This window comes from Schistocerca serialis, chromosome 8, assembly GCF_023864345.2.
Source record: "Schistocerca serialis cubense isolate TAMUIC-IGC-003099 chromosome 8, iqSchSeri2.2, whole genome shotgun sequence".
NCBI lineage: Eukaryota > Metazoa > Arthropoda > Insecta > Orthoptera > Acrididae > Schistocerca > Schistocerca serialis.
Genome location: NC_064645.1, coordinates 519,837,335 through 519,852,824, shown reverse-complemented (window position 1 = coordinate 519,852,824; position 15,490 = coordinate 519,837,335). Strand labels below are relative to the sequence as shown.

The following is a 15,490-nucleotide window of genomic DNA, read 5'->3' as shown; positions in this document are numbered from 1 at the left end:
GCTCCGTCCATATTTATACCGGTACCCTTCCTTTTTCATGTGCTTCATCTGGTTTGAATTGATTGCTTATTTTGCTTTGATCTGATAAGTGCCATTCTCTTTGTTATAGGTGTTTACATCACTCTAAGCTGAAAATGCATTATTGTACTGTGTCTTGCATTGTTTGTCGCATTCTGATAATGTGTGTTTACGACCTGTCGCCGCTCGCGGCATGGCTTGCTTTTGTGGGCGCTACCGCAGCTTACAATAAAAAAAAGAGAGGAATTGTCTCATAAGCGAAACAATGGCAAGAGACTGCTATTTGTTGTTAATTACACTGCTTCTTTCTTTGATAATGATCAACAAAAACCAAATAATAGACTGCGTGTGATAGATGTTCTGAACGAGAGTTTAGCGAAAATTTTTCTCCCATTTGAAAATCTTTGCAGACGCCTCTTTAGTACATTACATTCTGCACAGAAGTTAGAGTCATCTTAGATTTAAAAATCGAGTCAGTTGCCGTGCTTCATTTCTATTCAGCATAAGAATAAAACGAATATAAACATGACATGATATGTATATTCTAGTGCGTTTGCTGTTGTTTCACACTAGTTTTGTAGTTTATTAGGCATACAGGATTTAAATGAGATAGCAGCAAACACAAAAGAATACATGGCATAATGTTTACATTTTGCTACCTTTTCTTTTAATTTATTTACTGATGCAGAGGTTTTGGTGCCAGTATTTATCTTTGTGCCTGCAAAGCATGCCTGTGTAGCGCTACGTATTTTAGATGGCAGAAGTTAGTTGTGGTGGCACCTACCAACATTTTTTAGAACCTCTGCTTACTTTGCACTCGATTCAAAGCCGCAGGCAGTTTTTTGGATTACTAAAACTGGAGAAAAAGTGCAGCTTAGATTCGAGTAAATACGGTATATTGCACGTCCAAATTGGCTGACATTATGAAAGTAACTGACATGGCTGTCATGTATAAACCAGTGTTAGAATCTCAAGGGAAATGCAATGTACAAAATGACTTGTAAAATCTTATGACTGTTTTTTATGGGATCTTATGTAACTTGGTTAGGTGTTAATAATCATACTGACACATGCACTGACTGTGGCTACTGGGAAAATGGCTTGGTTCATGAGCTATGAATTCTGTTCTCATTTAATGAGCTGTTGCCTATCACCACATAGAGCTGTACTCACGAGGTGTTATGCAGTTCACCACTTGGTGTAACCAGTGTTTCCTCTGTCTCGACCCCTCCAAAACCCAGGCAATCATCATAGGCCGCACCACCCGCTCCTTCCGTCTCTGTGATTTCTACCTCACCCTTTATGGTCGTCCTATCCAACTCACCCCCACCCTGAGATACCTTGGCCTCACCCTTGACCGTCACCTCATCTGGACCCCTCACCTCGACCCCTCACCTCCAGACCATTCAGCAGAAAGCCCATTCCCGCCTCCACCTCCTGAAACTCCTGTCTGGTTGGACATGGGGATTGCATGCTTCCACAATCCTCCACACCTACAAATCCCTCATTTGTCCTATCCTCTGTTCTGCCAGCATTGCCTGGATCTCCGCACCCACCCGCTTTTACAAGGCCTTCCAAATCCTTGAATGCCATGCACTCCGCCTTGCCTTCCGTATCCGCCTTCCTTCCCCCGCACGGCTCCTGTATGAACTCATCCCCTTCCCCCACCTCCTCCTGTTCCTCCAACATCTCTGCATCATTTACATTGTCCGCAGGCTTGATCCCCCCCCACCCCCTGGTTTCCTCCTTCCTCTCCACGCCCCGCCAGTTGCCGCGCCTCTATCACTGTATCCCTCCCTCTCTCCACCTCCACACCCTCCATCTCCTTCATCAGGGCAATTTCCAGCACCTCCCCCTCCCGGATGATGAACTTCGCCGTGACATATACCCTTCCTTCCAACTATAACCTGGCCTTGTTGCCCCCCTCCATAGGGCCCCCTTTTTTCCTCTCCCCTCCTTCTCCCTAGATCGGATTTTCTTCCTCCCCCCCCCCCCCCCCCCCCCCCGAGACCCTGCCCCCATCCTTGCCTCTTTCCCTCCCATGTCCCTCCCTACCTGGCCCTCTCTGGCACGCCCCCCACCCATCCCCCCCCCCTCTCTTCCCCTCCCTCCCTTTTTCCCTTCTCCCTTATCTCCTTGAGCCTGGCAGATCCTCCGTTTTGATCATCATGCCACGTCAGTGTTGTGTTTAGTGCTGTTTCTCCTGTGCGTCGAGAGGTGTGATCGTAATTGTGTGCTGGCCGTGTACTTAGTGTTACTGTCAGTGTTTGTTATGTGCTATGCCATCCATTGATACTTTTATGCTCTGGCCATACTGCGCCTTGTTTCTTTTAATTGTCCCAGAGTGTGATTTTTTGTGTGTGCTACTTTTTTACGGTTTTTATCTCCATTTTACAGTCGCCCCCTTTTTTGTCTATTGTCTTCCATGATGTTCCCCCTTTTTTTGTGTCTATGTTCACCATGTTTTCTCCTTTGTTGTTTTTTAAATGTCTTCTATTGTTTGTTCTATGTCTTTCGGCTGAAGAGCAGCGCATAAGCTGCTGCCAGCCCACCCCGATGGGGAATTGAAATACAATAAAGGAAAAAAAAGTGTTATGCATCTGTCTTTGGACATTTTAAAGTCCCATTTCTTTTTGTTAATGAGATGGCCTTCAAAATTGGGTGTTTCTCATTGTCAACTGCTCATTGAGTGACGTGGCAATGAGAGATCCCTGATAACAAAATACCTCCATCCCTTCTAGGAGATCTAAAACTCTGCCTTTATTCCCTCTATGCAGGAGCTTCAGTTAAAGAGGTCATATAAAGATGACTATGTCCAGTGTCAACAAGATGGGCAGCAAAATTTGATTTTTCAACTCTGTCCCTCCTCTCTAATGCCATGTGCTCACAAAATCTAATCTCAAGACTTCTCCCTGCTTGCCCTACATAACTTGCATTACAATTGGGACATTGTAATTTGTATACTCCTGATTCATAGAGAAAATTAGTTTTGTATGTATTATTAGCCATTAGAATTCTTGAGGAAATGCTTTATGGAGTTTTTGCTGCATCAGATTTGTAATCAATCTCAAATTTTCGGTAACTTCCTTCCTGGTCGTCAGGAGGTTTCAGTAGGCCATTAGGTACTTTATTAAGTTGGCTGAATTGTGTCAAGGATAAGTCACAGAGCTTCTACATGCTACCAGAGATTATGTTGCTGACTGTGACTCAAGAACATTGGTAGCTACGCTGATTTCATTACATGGCAGGTAGTTCATCTGGTTCCTCTGTGGCCTTTCAGCATCAAGCACCCATTTCCATGCACCACTAAAGGTGTAGCCAGTATTCCAGTTTAATTTTTTGCTGCACATTCTGATCTCAGTGGGTTCTTTTGCAACGGAGGCCTAGCAGGTAAATGTATGGACTAATATTTCGATTTCATCAAGTATAATTGTGTGTTTGTTCACGAGGCTGCATTTTCAAATGCAGATTTGTTGAAATTACATTTTTTAAGCGGCATTGGTGCTCTGTGCAGTGTTCTGAAATTGTTCATATCATCTGACCAGTGTAACTGCTACAACATTCACAATGTATTTTATAAATTCCAGGTCAACTGAGAACAAGGCTGTGTTCTGTTGGGCATAGAATCTCTGTAATTTTCTTCCATGATCAGAAAATGGATTGAACACCACATCTGCCATGGACTCTGACTATTTTATTTGTTGTAGTTCCAAAGAAAGGAAGGAATGCTGTAGGCTGATCACCTGATGACAGGGTATCTGTGTGTACTTGTTTCTCAATCTTATAGTAATTGGAAGTCCTGTGGATTTGTTTAACCTTCATGGCCAATTAAGTAAAAGACCCAAGAGCCTACCGAAATCTCCTTATGATGACAGTGGAGGAAACTGTCGAAAGCTTGAAATTGAATAAAAGTCTGATGTGACAATAACTCAGTGACACATTGATTCAGTTGTAACTTTCTCTTGGATGACGCATGCTCAGTGTGTTGGCTGTTTTGTGGGTACATGCAGAGCCCTCTCAAGTGTGGCTGGCTGGACACCAACAACAATAACCCTCACAAGTGCAATTTATGTTACTCTTCCTACACTAACAATGCACAAGGAAGTAATACACTATGAAACATAAGCAGTTTGTAAACATATGTCTCACACTGGTTGCTCATTCTAGACCCTACATGACTGAAATATTTTCTAGGTACCATCGGTTCCTCATCTAAAACTACTGATTTAAAATTTCCATTGTGATTTAACGTGGGAATGCAGTCATAGATAAACTGAGATAGGGATAAATTTGCGTCTTGACTTCCTTTCTCTGACCTGAAATCAGAGTGTAGGTCTTTTCCCATAGTATCTCGGAGCTTAACATAGCAATTGTAGGGGAGGAAAAAAAGGCTACTTGTTTCATTTAGTTGCTCATCTTGCTCTGTTATTTTATGGACATATTACAAAGCAATGTTATTGACAGGAACAAAAGGAACTTGACCTCTTCAAAATGATGTGGAATGCTCTGTGCCTTTCACTTCGGATGGTGATGACTAATCCTGTGAACTGTGATAATCAAAATGAAATGCGACATTACATAAAGCAGGTAAGAAACCTTCAAAATAATGTAGGTATGTTCTCATGCTTATTTAAGAGATTTAGTATAATAAGTAGTTGCAATTCAGTTAACAGCTTTGTGTGCCATGAATTCCTTTTTTCATGCAGTCTTTCTTTACAATAAAATACATGTTGCTTCCATAAAGTGTTTATTTCACAGCATACAATTTAAACCATGACTGACCAACATCTTTAATATCTGTTTGCTGCAGAATTCTTGAGGATATTCTAATTCCGAAAATTTATATAATACATTTCCTAAAGACAGAAAAGCTTCTGTCCATAAATCAGTCAGATTTGGAAAGCATTACTTGTGAGAAACTCTGCTTATCTTTTTCTTGCATGATATACAGTGGGCAATGGATCAAAGGCAAGAGGCAGATTCCCTATTCTCAGAATTCTGGAAAGGGTTTGATTCAGTGCTGCAATGTGTAGTGTTAAGGGTCTGAGCATATGGAATAGGTTCTCAAACATGTAAGTGGCTGGGAGACTTCTTAAGTAGTAGGATCCAGTGTTCTGTCATGGATGATGAATGTTCATCAGAGACAAGGATATTGTTGGGATTGCCCTAGCCAAGTGTGATGGGACCATTCTTGTTCTCTGTATACATAAATGCTAGGGGTGAGCAGCACCCTGTGACTATTTGCTTATGATACTGTAGCATATGGGAATGTGTCATCGTTGAGTAATTGTAGAAGAATATGTGATGAATGATAGCTCGCTGTAAATGAAGAAATGTGTGAGTTAATGCAAATGAGGAGAAAAAATATTCCTGTAACGTTCAAATATAGTATTAGTGATGTGCTGCTTGACACTGTAATCTTGATTAAATATCTAGATGTAACATTTGGAAAGCAATATGTAATGAAACAAGCACGTAAGGTCGGTAGTAGTAAAGGTGAAGAGTTGACTTCATAGTATTGGGAGAATTCAAGGAAAGTGCAGTACATCTATAAGGAAGGCAAGTATAGAACATTAATGAAACTCATTCTTGAGTACTGCTCAAGTATTTGGGGGTCTCCACCAGGTTATATTAAAGGAAGACATCAAAGCACTTCAGATGCGTGCTAGTAGATTTGTCACTGGTTAGGTCTGATCAACACATACGTATTATGGAGATGCTTCGTGAGCTCAGGTGGGAATCACTGGAGCGAAGATGATGATCTATTCGGTAGAACATTAATGAGAAAATTTAGATAACCGGCTTTTGAAGCTGACTGCAGAACGATTCTACTCCTGCCAACATACATGTCTTGTAAGGACCTTGAAGATAAAATGAGAGAACTTAGGACTCATACAGAGGCGCATTGACAGTTGTTTTTCCCTCACTCTATTTGCAAGAGGAACAGGAAAGGGAATGACTAGTAGTGCTACGAGGTAGCCACCACCATGCACTGTGTGGTGGTGGTATCTTGCAGACATTACAGTAAACAAGTACAGTGGTTACTAAGGAAAACATACCAAACAGTGACTGATTTCAAGACAGTTGTGGGTAAACTATTAAGTGTTTCAGCATGACCTCATGAAATATCACAATAAAATCGCTCAATAAGCTGACTGATGTGCCTTCACTCCCCGTGCAGTAATACTATGGCCGACTAATACTGTGGGCTAATATGTTGTACTCTTTTTTAAAGAAAATTCATTGTTACTTCTCAATGTTTTAACATTCCAGTCCCAAAATCAAAAAATAATTATTTTAATGCCAATGCATTAAGTTGGCGAGTAATTATAGTTTATGACCTATAACACAGAGCAACTCGTTCCACTGATGGTAACAGTAAAGTTAAAGCATAAAAAATTGTTGTTCCTATATTTACGTATGTTAGTAGCAGGCTGTGTTGGTCTTAGTGTTTCTTGTGAATAACTTTGTGCTAATGGCTTTAACTTTGATTTATTTGATAAATGAGGATGGCAGAAACATACAGTCTGTTTGTATAATTAGTTTCCAAATAACAAGTCCCTCTTAGCTTCAGCCTGTTGTGCATATATATTTTATAACAGTCAGATTATAACTTTCCGTTGTTACAAGATTCATCAAAATGTACTTAACCACATTACAATATTTTTTCAACTTCTATCACATTACAAGTTGTTTAGTCTTTCTTGTGTCTTAAAAACTAGTATTCTGTTGCAAAATGGTATGAATATTGCTTAAAATTCAGATTTATAAATTTATTTCAATTGAAAACTTAGTATTTTATTTTACTTGACTAATATTAGGCTTCAACACTCACCTACATATTTTCATAATTTTTCATAACGATCAGTCATGTACAGTTTTAGTTTTATTTGTACATAAACTGAAAATTTAACTTACTTAAAATATTAAGTGCTCTGTACCTCTGTATTTTTTACTTTACATTATTAGATTGCACATTTCAAAAAGTAATTTCAAAATAAAGTAAAACTCTCTTATTATCATCCAAAAATGTTATCCTGCAACATAACAGTGCATAGAACTGCTAAACTCCCAAAAATACAGGCTTTGGATTAAAAAAATTGCATGTATCAAGTATGTCACTAATGCTGTGACTTTTATCTTAATTTTATTGTAACTTTTTTTGATGTAATAACACACATACATAGACACAAAGTAAAGTAAAGAAAAAAAAACACTATACGCACTTGATATGTTCCTATGTCAACCTACCTTACAGATATATTTTATTTTTATATAAGCTCTTAGATGTTAAGCTTTTTTTTTTTAAAAAAAATATCATTTCTAAATTTCTCAAACTTTGATCTTTGTAGAACTTTTGTCAGTATGTCTGCTAATTGTTCTTCTGTATTACAATATTTTATCTCGAACAAACCTTCTGTGTATTGTTCGCTAACATAGTGAAATTTTACATCTATACGTTTGCTTTGTCTAACCAACTGTCCTGATTTGATCATTTGGATAGCACTTTGATTGTCTACATAAAGAATGATTTTCACTTTTCTCCTGGTTAACTCTTGTATTATGGTATTGATGTGTTTTATTTCTTTGATGCATTCCGCTGCTGAAATGTATTCTCCTTCAGTTGATGAAGTAGCTGTCACACTTTGCTTCTTGGATCACCAACTAATGGGAGCACCATTGTAAAGAACTGTGTATGCACTTGTACTTTTCCTGTCTCTTAAATCTTGTTCATAATCGGCATCACAATAAACATTTAGATGAATACTGTCATCTTCTTCATTTTCTTTTTTCTTATAGAAAAGACCATAATTCTTGGAACTTTGTAGATATCTAAGAGTTCTTTTTACATTTTTGTAATCCATTTTCTTGGTTTTCTGTGATGCGGCTCTCATAATTTACTGCAAAATCCAAGATCTGGTCTGGGTTTACATGACAAATAAAGAAGGCTTCCTGTGACTTTACGAGATGCAAATTCAATGAGTTCATTTTCTTGATTTTCTTCATTTGTCTTTCCCTCTGGAACTAATGGAGTCTTCATGGCCTTACAGTCAGTCATATTGAATTTTTCTTGTACTTTCTTTGCATACTGTTCTTGGTGTAAAAATATTCCATCCTCTGTCTTCATTATTTGTATCTCTAAATACATATCTGGATTTTCTGCCACAACCATTTCAAATTTCTTCTTAAGTTTCTTTAGTACATTTTCAATTTTTTCCGAGTCTTTTCCTATTATGATTCCATCATCAACATGTACAGCCATGTGCATTTCTTCAGTTGCATCTTTAAATGTGCACTGATCTGATTTCAATTGAATTAGTCCTTCTGATTTTAGGAAATCTGTCAAAGTTTTATTCCATCTGAATGGGGCTTGTTTAAATCCATACAGAGCTTTCTTCAAAACACAGATTTTTCCAACTTCTTTTTATCCTTCAGGTATCTTCATAAAAATTTCTTCATCCAGTTTCCCATAGAGAAATGCTGTTTTGACATCAAACACTCTCATATGGAAACTTTTCTCTGCTGCCAGCGCAAACAACAGTGTAAAAGAATGTATATCTACTACTGGACTGAATAATTCCTTGAAATCTATATCCTTTTCTTGTTGACAACCTCTGATAACTAGTCTGGCCTTATATCGTCCATCATCTTTGACTTTAAAGATCCATTTGCTTGTTAAGATTTCTTTCCCTTTTGCTTCCTCTGGACTAACCAACTTCTATATTTCACTCTGTTGAAGAGATCTCTTTTCTTTTTCAATTACTTTTAACCAATTTTCTTTGTCTGGACCACTCATACATTCTTCATAGGTAAGTAAAGCTGTTTCATAATAATTATTTTTTACAGGTTTTTTCAAACTAGTTCTAACTAACAGTTCAAACTAAGGTTGTAGTTTCTTGTATCTTCATTGTATGTTAGTACTTCTTGACTTTTGTCTCCTTGATTTTCATGGTCTTCTATTTCATTTTCTTGATTGCTAGTATCATTTGATAATTCATCAATAACAACATTTTTCTGTAGAGTTTCTTTTGTCACTTTCTGCTCAAATTCAACATCTTTTGACGCAACAATATTTCTTCTTTCTGCATCAAACAGCCTGTAGCCATTTGGTGCATAACCAACAAAAATGTATGGATTACTTCTTACATTTAGTTTCTTCAAATAGCCTAAATGTTTGGCAAAACATGAAATTTTGCTAAAATCACATTAATGAGAAAACATTTTTTTCACATCTTCTGCCTTTGAAACTACATTATTGCACCATTAAGCAGTAATGTGCTCATCAAGTTTCATCCTTAATAAACAGGATAGCTGTCAGATGCGTTGGCGATGTTGAGAGAAACAAAGTCACAAGCCACAGGAAATTAATCACCAGAAATAAACCGTTTTATATGCTTACCAAAACATCATCTGAGCTGGAACTGCTGGTCGATGGATGCCAAGATTCATCACTGTCAGGATCCAAAGGGTAAAGCTCTTCACTTCCACTACTGTCTGTGTCAAGTATGCGTTGAAGACCTGAAGACGCTTCATACATTCCTGACCCACCTGCCATTTTGCCGTTGCTTGTGACTATGTATCTTCTGAAATTACCACCAGATGGCACAGCATAGAACTGCACTCCGTCATAGCCTGTCATCTGTTGGAGTAACACGGAACTTTTTCAACACATTGTGAAGAAGACATTGTTAAGAATGCCGCAACATGAAAAACTCAATTTCGTGAAAGTTGTGGCTTATGACTATATCTCTCCGAGCCCTTCAATTGTTCTGTTGAGCATAAACTATTAGGAACTCCTTCACACATTCTTTTGATCTTTGAAGTACAGCTTACGCTTTTCTTCATCAATGTCTTGTTTCTTTTTTCTTGAGTGACTAAATCTTCTATGTCTTCAAAAGTGCAAAATGATATTCTTTTGCTGTCTTTGTTCTTAAAATAACAATTTTCTTCTTTTTGGTTAGTCTTTTTGCAATGAGGACAGGGCTTGAAAGATCTCAATTTTGGTTCTTGAATTTTACTTTTATTTTTAAAGTAACACTCTTCTTCTTTGTGATTATTTCTCTTGCATATAGAACAGTGTTCTTTCTTCTCAGGCTTCTTGCATTCTCTTGCAAAATGTCCACGACCACCACAAGTTTTACAAATTATATCTTTTCTTTTATTTTTGTTAAACCCAACATCAAAGGCAATACTCTCTTCTTGATTATTGTTTTTCAGTCGTTCCTCTTCTCTAATAAGCCTTGCAATTAGATTTTACATAGTCTTTTCATCACTGGATGACGAATCCCATGCTGGAGAAAAGTGTTTTTATTCTTCTGGCAAAATTGACAATATCTTGGGTATGATCAAAATATCTGTCATCTTTTCTGACTGGAGACGATTCAGTTCAAATACTATATTCTGTAGTGCACTTATATTACTAGCTATGTCTCTGGTTTTATCGTACTTGAAACTATAAAATTCTTGAAGCAGCTGCTGAGTTCTTTCAGATGCATCTCTTTTATAAATTGCTTTAAGTTTATCATACGTTGCCTTGGAAGTTTCACAGCACAGTACATGTGGCTTTACCTTTTTATCAATTGTTCTCATTATAAAATGTTTTGCCTTGGTGTCTATTTTCTGCCATTTTTTTCCGTTTTTCTAAAGTTTTGCAGATTTCCAGTGTTTCAGTTCCATCCACAGTATCACACAGGTCTTGCGCATTAAATAATATTCGAATTTCAACATCCCACAGATTGAATGTACTACTATCTTTAAGCACGTGTATATCACAAAATTCTTCGTTTTCTTGAAACATCTTTAACTGCTTTTCTTCCTTATTCATGCCTTCTATTTTTAGCTTTTCTATTTTCTTATTGCTCTGGGGCCATAACCTGCTGTGATTTTTATCTTAATTTTATTGTAACTCTATGTGAATGTAATAACACACATACATAGGCACAAGTAAAGTAAAAAAATAAATAAATAAATAAAAAATTAAAAAAATAACACTATACACATTTGATATGTTGCTATGTCAACCTACCTTACACATATATTCTATTTTTATATAAACTTTTAGATGTTAAGCACTTTTTTTTATAGCTCACAAAGTAAACATTGTATTTTATTTGCTCTGCACCTTTCAACAACTAAATCGTGGGATTGGGTACTGAATTGATGGCTAGCTATGTGAGTTACACTTAATTGTTACAAATACTATGGTGTACCAAAGAGAGAAAATAATACAGTCTGAAATTGAGATGCTGTGGCAGAAATGATCAAGTTAGAATTGTTGTAAACAAAAATCATTATGAAATTTGCATGAATGCTCTGCAGTTGTGCTAACATAGAGCAAGGAAAGCAAGACAGCATGGCTCAAGAAGTAAAGTAGGGAAGTGTTGGGTGGATGGAGACCAATGCCTCTCAGCTGCAGTAGTAAAATGTAAATTAATGTCTGTAATAATCACGAAAATGAGGTGGCAGAACATGACGAGATGGTTGCGAGAGGGTTGCACAATATTGGCATGAGTGAGCTAGGGGATGGAAAAAGACAAGAAAAGAAAGGACAAGGGCAAAAGAGGTGGAGGTGTTTTGGATGTTGATTAGTGGATGTATAGACCAGGGAGATTTTAGGAACAGAGTAATATGTTTAATTTTTTCCAAGTTTATTGTCAATTTAATTTGATAACCAGTGTTTGTCATATGCAACTTTGGTAAGCTCAGACATTCACCTCACAAAGTATTCTTACAATAGGAGGATGCCCTTTCAAATGAGGGAAGAAACTTGAACAGTATTTATTATCATCACAACAGAGGTCTGTGATAGATAATAGTGTGTTATTTGAAGACTGAAATTCTTCTTCCAAATACTTTCCTTCTAATTCATTGATTTCATTTCTATCGCCCTTCTTGCTTCCTCTTTCATACAAGGTCAGGCCCTCTTGACATGGGTTGTGAGTGATGTTCCAACCTTCCATCCCATGTGTCAAGTATCACCTACCAGTGCCTCTTTCCTCCTTGAAGAAGAAAGCTGTGATTTTGAAAGCATGAATGTTGCTATTTGTTTTAATATGTTTTTGTTTTGGTGTATTTTCGAATGTACCTCTCACCCATATTGGAAACTGAACTTCTTGAAGGCAAGAATCTGTGAATCATTTTATTTAATTTTTAATTGACCGAATACCTTAACATAGCGAAGAGGTGCTAAACTCGTGTAAACTACTATGCTGCTTGTATTTGTTGTTTCTTCTAATAAATATCGTCAGAAAATTATACTGAAACAAACAATTAAACAAATGAAAAGAAAGAGTTTATGGGGACCTCCAATGTATAATATCAATAAGTATTGCCATTTGCTATGCTGGAGGGTATTAGTGATCTGTTGTCATTATTTTCTTAATTAAGATCCTTATCTCCTTCTGATTATCCGTCTCAATACTCACTGTAATGTGACTTCATTTTCTTTCATATCTCATGGGCTTTATGTTAATTTATTTCTAAGGCATTGCCCTCCGATTCCTTAATGTCTTGTTATCCCTCCCCCCCCCCCCCCCCCCCCCCTCTCTCTCTCACACACACACACACACACGCACACACACACACGTGTTTTTTTTCACTGCACTGCACCACATGTTATACATTGGGTGGTTCGTGACAAAGGGTTTGTTTCTGTTGTAAAGCTAATGAATTATTTTTTCTTATTTTTTATAGTTTTGTATTAATTAAGTTGAACAATTTGTGGATATTTTTTCTGTACTTAAAGCAAAAAATAAATGTTAATCTTTTATTATTTAATATTTTGAAAATTCTTTTTCTTAGCCAGTTTTTTGTTATAGGTGACAGATCTAATGGATATATTACTGGACAAAATTACTACAAGCTATCATGCGATAGATTTCTTACATGAGCTAGTACCACTCATCAAGCTTATGATAGTTGGCAATAGCCCCAATCAGCTAAAATTTTCAATGTGTAATGGATTACAGATTGTTTTGAGGTACTGTATGAAAATTAAAGTCATTATTACATTTACTGTTTATTCTAGAGTGAAAAGATGTCTGATATATTCAGTGTTCAGTTTAGTTAGTGAGCATGATAACATTTGTGTGATTGTTGTGATGCTCACCATTTTGAGGAAGCGTAAATAACTTTTTATAAAATGAAGAACAAACCACCTTCAGCCACAAGTTGTGTTTATTTACTGCACTATGCATTTTGAGCCCTGGAGGCTCATCTTCAGGTGCTTTTTAGTGATTTACATCAGATTTTTTACTTGTTTGCCTGTTGATATTACATTTTTGTGTTACAACATGGTATATTGTAGATACAAGTTTAACAGCGTTAATAATATGAAACTAAGTTACAGTTTAACATTGTATGATGTCTGCTTCTGTTGTGCAGTTGGTATACGCAATACACATCTTTAATTTTGCAGTACATACTGGGATATATACATAGTCACACACTTTTTCGCACATTGTAGTAGCGGAACATAAACATGCCTAAGATTCTCGTTCATACAGATGTTCTACTTCTAAATATAATCTATTTTCTTATTTGACAGAAGATAATATGATATAATATTACTAGTAAACAGGTATTATTAAAATAATTATTTGGCACCATTTTGTAGGTTGTCAGCTGTTTGTACTATTATAGATTTGAGTCCTCAGGAAAAAGTAAACTTTTAAAGGTGTAGAAAAAATGGTGGCTGTTAAATTCTGTTTGTTCATTCATTAAGTTTTCGGAATATTTTTATTTGTGTAGCATTATTTCTAACTGTTCTATTGGTTAAGTTTTTTACTGTTGGGTTCTGTGTGAAGTACAGTTAGGTTGTTGTGGATGTTGTCAAGTCTGTGTTTATTAATATACATGTGGTTAGCTATTGTAGATTTTTCAAAATGGTTTAGTCGAAAGGTGTCGGCGTGTTCTTTATACCGTGTGTAGAAGGTTCTTCCAGTTTTTCCTATGTAAAAGGCAGGGCAACTGTTGCATTGTAATTTATATATTCCACTGTGTTGTGTTATTGGCTTGTTTGTGTTCACTGTGTGAGGTAAGTGGTATGCAAGTTTGCTGTTTGTGGAGAAAGATATTTTAATATTGTTTCTTTTTAATAAGTTAGCTATTTTTTGTGATACTGTGCATAAGTATGGAATGCTTGTGAAGATTTGTTTTGTGTCGGTAGTTTCCTTTTCAGTGTTTTTGTGAGTGATGTTGGTCTGAATTTTTCTAGATAGTTTATCAGTTGATTTTACAGAGTAACCATTATTTACTGCAATTGTTTTGATAGTATCTGTTTCTTGTGTTAGTGCTTTGGGTTTTAAAGGTAATGAATGTGCCCTGTTCAACACTGATCTAAATGCAGCATACTTATGTGTGTTCGGGTGGTATGAAGATCCATGTATTGTGATGTCAGTGTAGATTGGTTTTCAGTAAATGTACAAGTTATATTCTTGTTGTTCATTCACAATTGTGAGGTCTAAGAAATTTATGGATTGATTTGTTTCATGTTCAATTGTGAACTTTATTTTATTGTGGAGTGAGTTGAATGATGTGAGGAGTTCTTCAAGTTCGTCTTTAGTACCATAAAATAAGAGTAGTGTTTCCTCTACACATCTCTTGCAATACACATTTTTTTGAACAAGTTTATTTTCTCCTTTGAAGAAGTTACTCTCTAAGTGGTTGATGAAAATGTCAGCTAGGAAACTTGACATGCAGTTACCCATAGCTAATCCTTCTTTCTGTTGATAGATTTTATTATTAAATGAAAAGTAGTTGTGGGACAGTAGTAGTTCAAGTAGATTTACCAACTCTGTAATCTCTGGTATGGTTAGTTTTTTGTGTGTGATGAGGTTTTTTTCTAATAATTTCAGTTGTCTCTTTAACAGATATACGAGGGCAGTTCATTAAGTAATGCAACACATTTTTTTTCTGAAACAGGGGTTGTTTTATTCAGCATTGAAATACACCAGGTTATTCCCCAATCTTTTAGCTACACAACACTATTTTTCAACGTAATCTCCATTCAATGCTACGGCCTTACGCCACCTTGAAATGAGGGCCTGTATGCCTGCACGGTACCATTCCACTGGTCGATGTCGGAGCCAACATCGTACTGCATCAATAACTTCTTCATCATCCGCGTAGTGCCTCCCACGGATTGGTCCTTCATTGGGCCAAACATAAGGAAATCCGACGGTGCGAGATCGGGGCTGTTGGGTGCATGAGGAAGAACAGTCCACTGAAGTTTTGTGAGCTCCTCTCGGGTGCGAAGACTTGTGTGAGGTCTTGCATTGTCATGAAGAAGGAGAAGTCGTTCAGATTTTTGTGCCTACGAACACCTGAAGTCGTTTCTTCAATTTCTGAAGAGTAGCACAATACACTTCAGAGTTGATAGTTTGACCATGGGGAAGGACATCGAACAGAATAACCCCTTCAGTGTCCCAGAAGGCTGTAACCATGACTTTACCGGCTGAGGGTATGGCTTTAA

General features: G+C 36.9%; 1 protein-coding gene across 1 annotated transcript in view; it reads left to right on the top strand.

Annotated features, from left to right (window-relative positions):
* The window catches only part of LOC126416273 (uncharacterized), a 103,513-nt gene that overhangs the window by 22,334 nt on the left and 65,689 nt on the right, over positions 1-15,490 (top strand). Inside the window, exons 3-4 of the mRNA XM_050083910.1 lie at positions 4,483-4,605; positions 12,837-12,997. Of these exons, the coding sequence (XP_049939867.1) occupies positions 4,483-4,605; positions 12,837-12,997 (284 nt within the window). The remainder of the gene's footprint in view (positions 1-4,482; positions 4,606-12,836; positions 12,998-15,490) is intronic.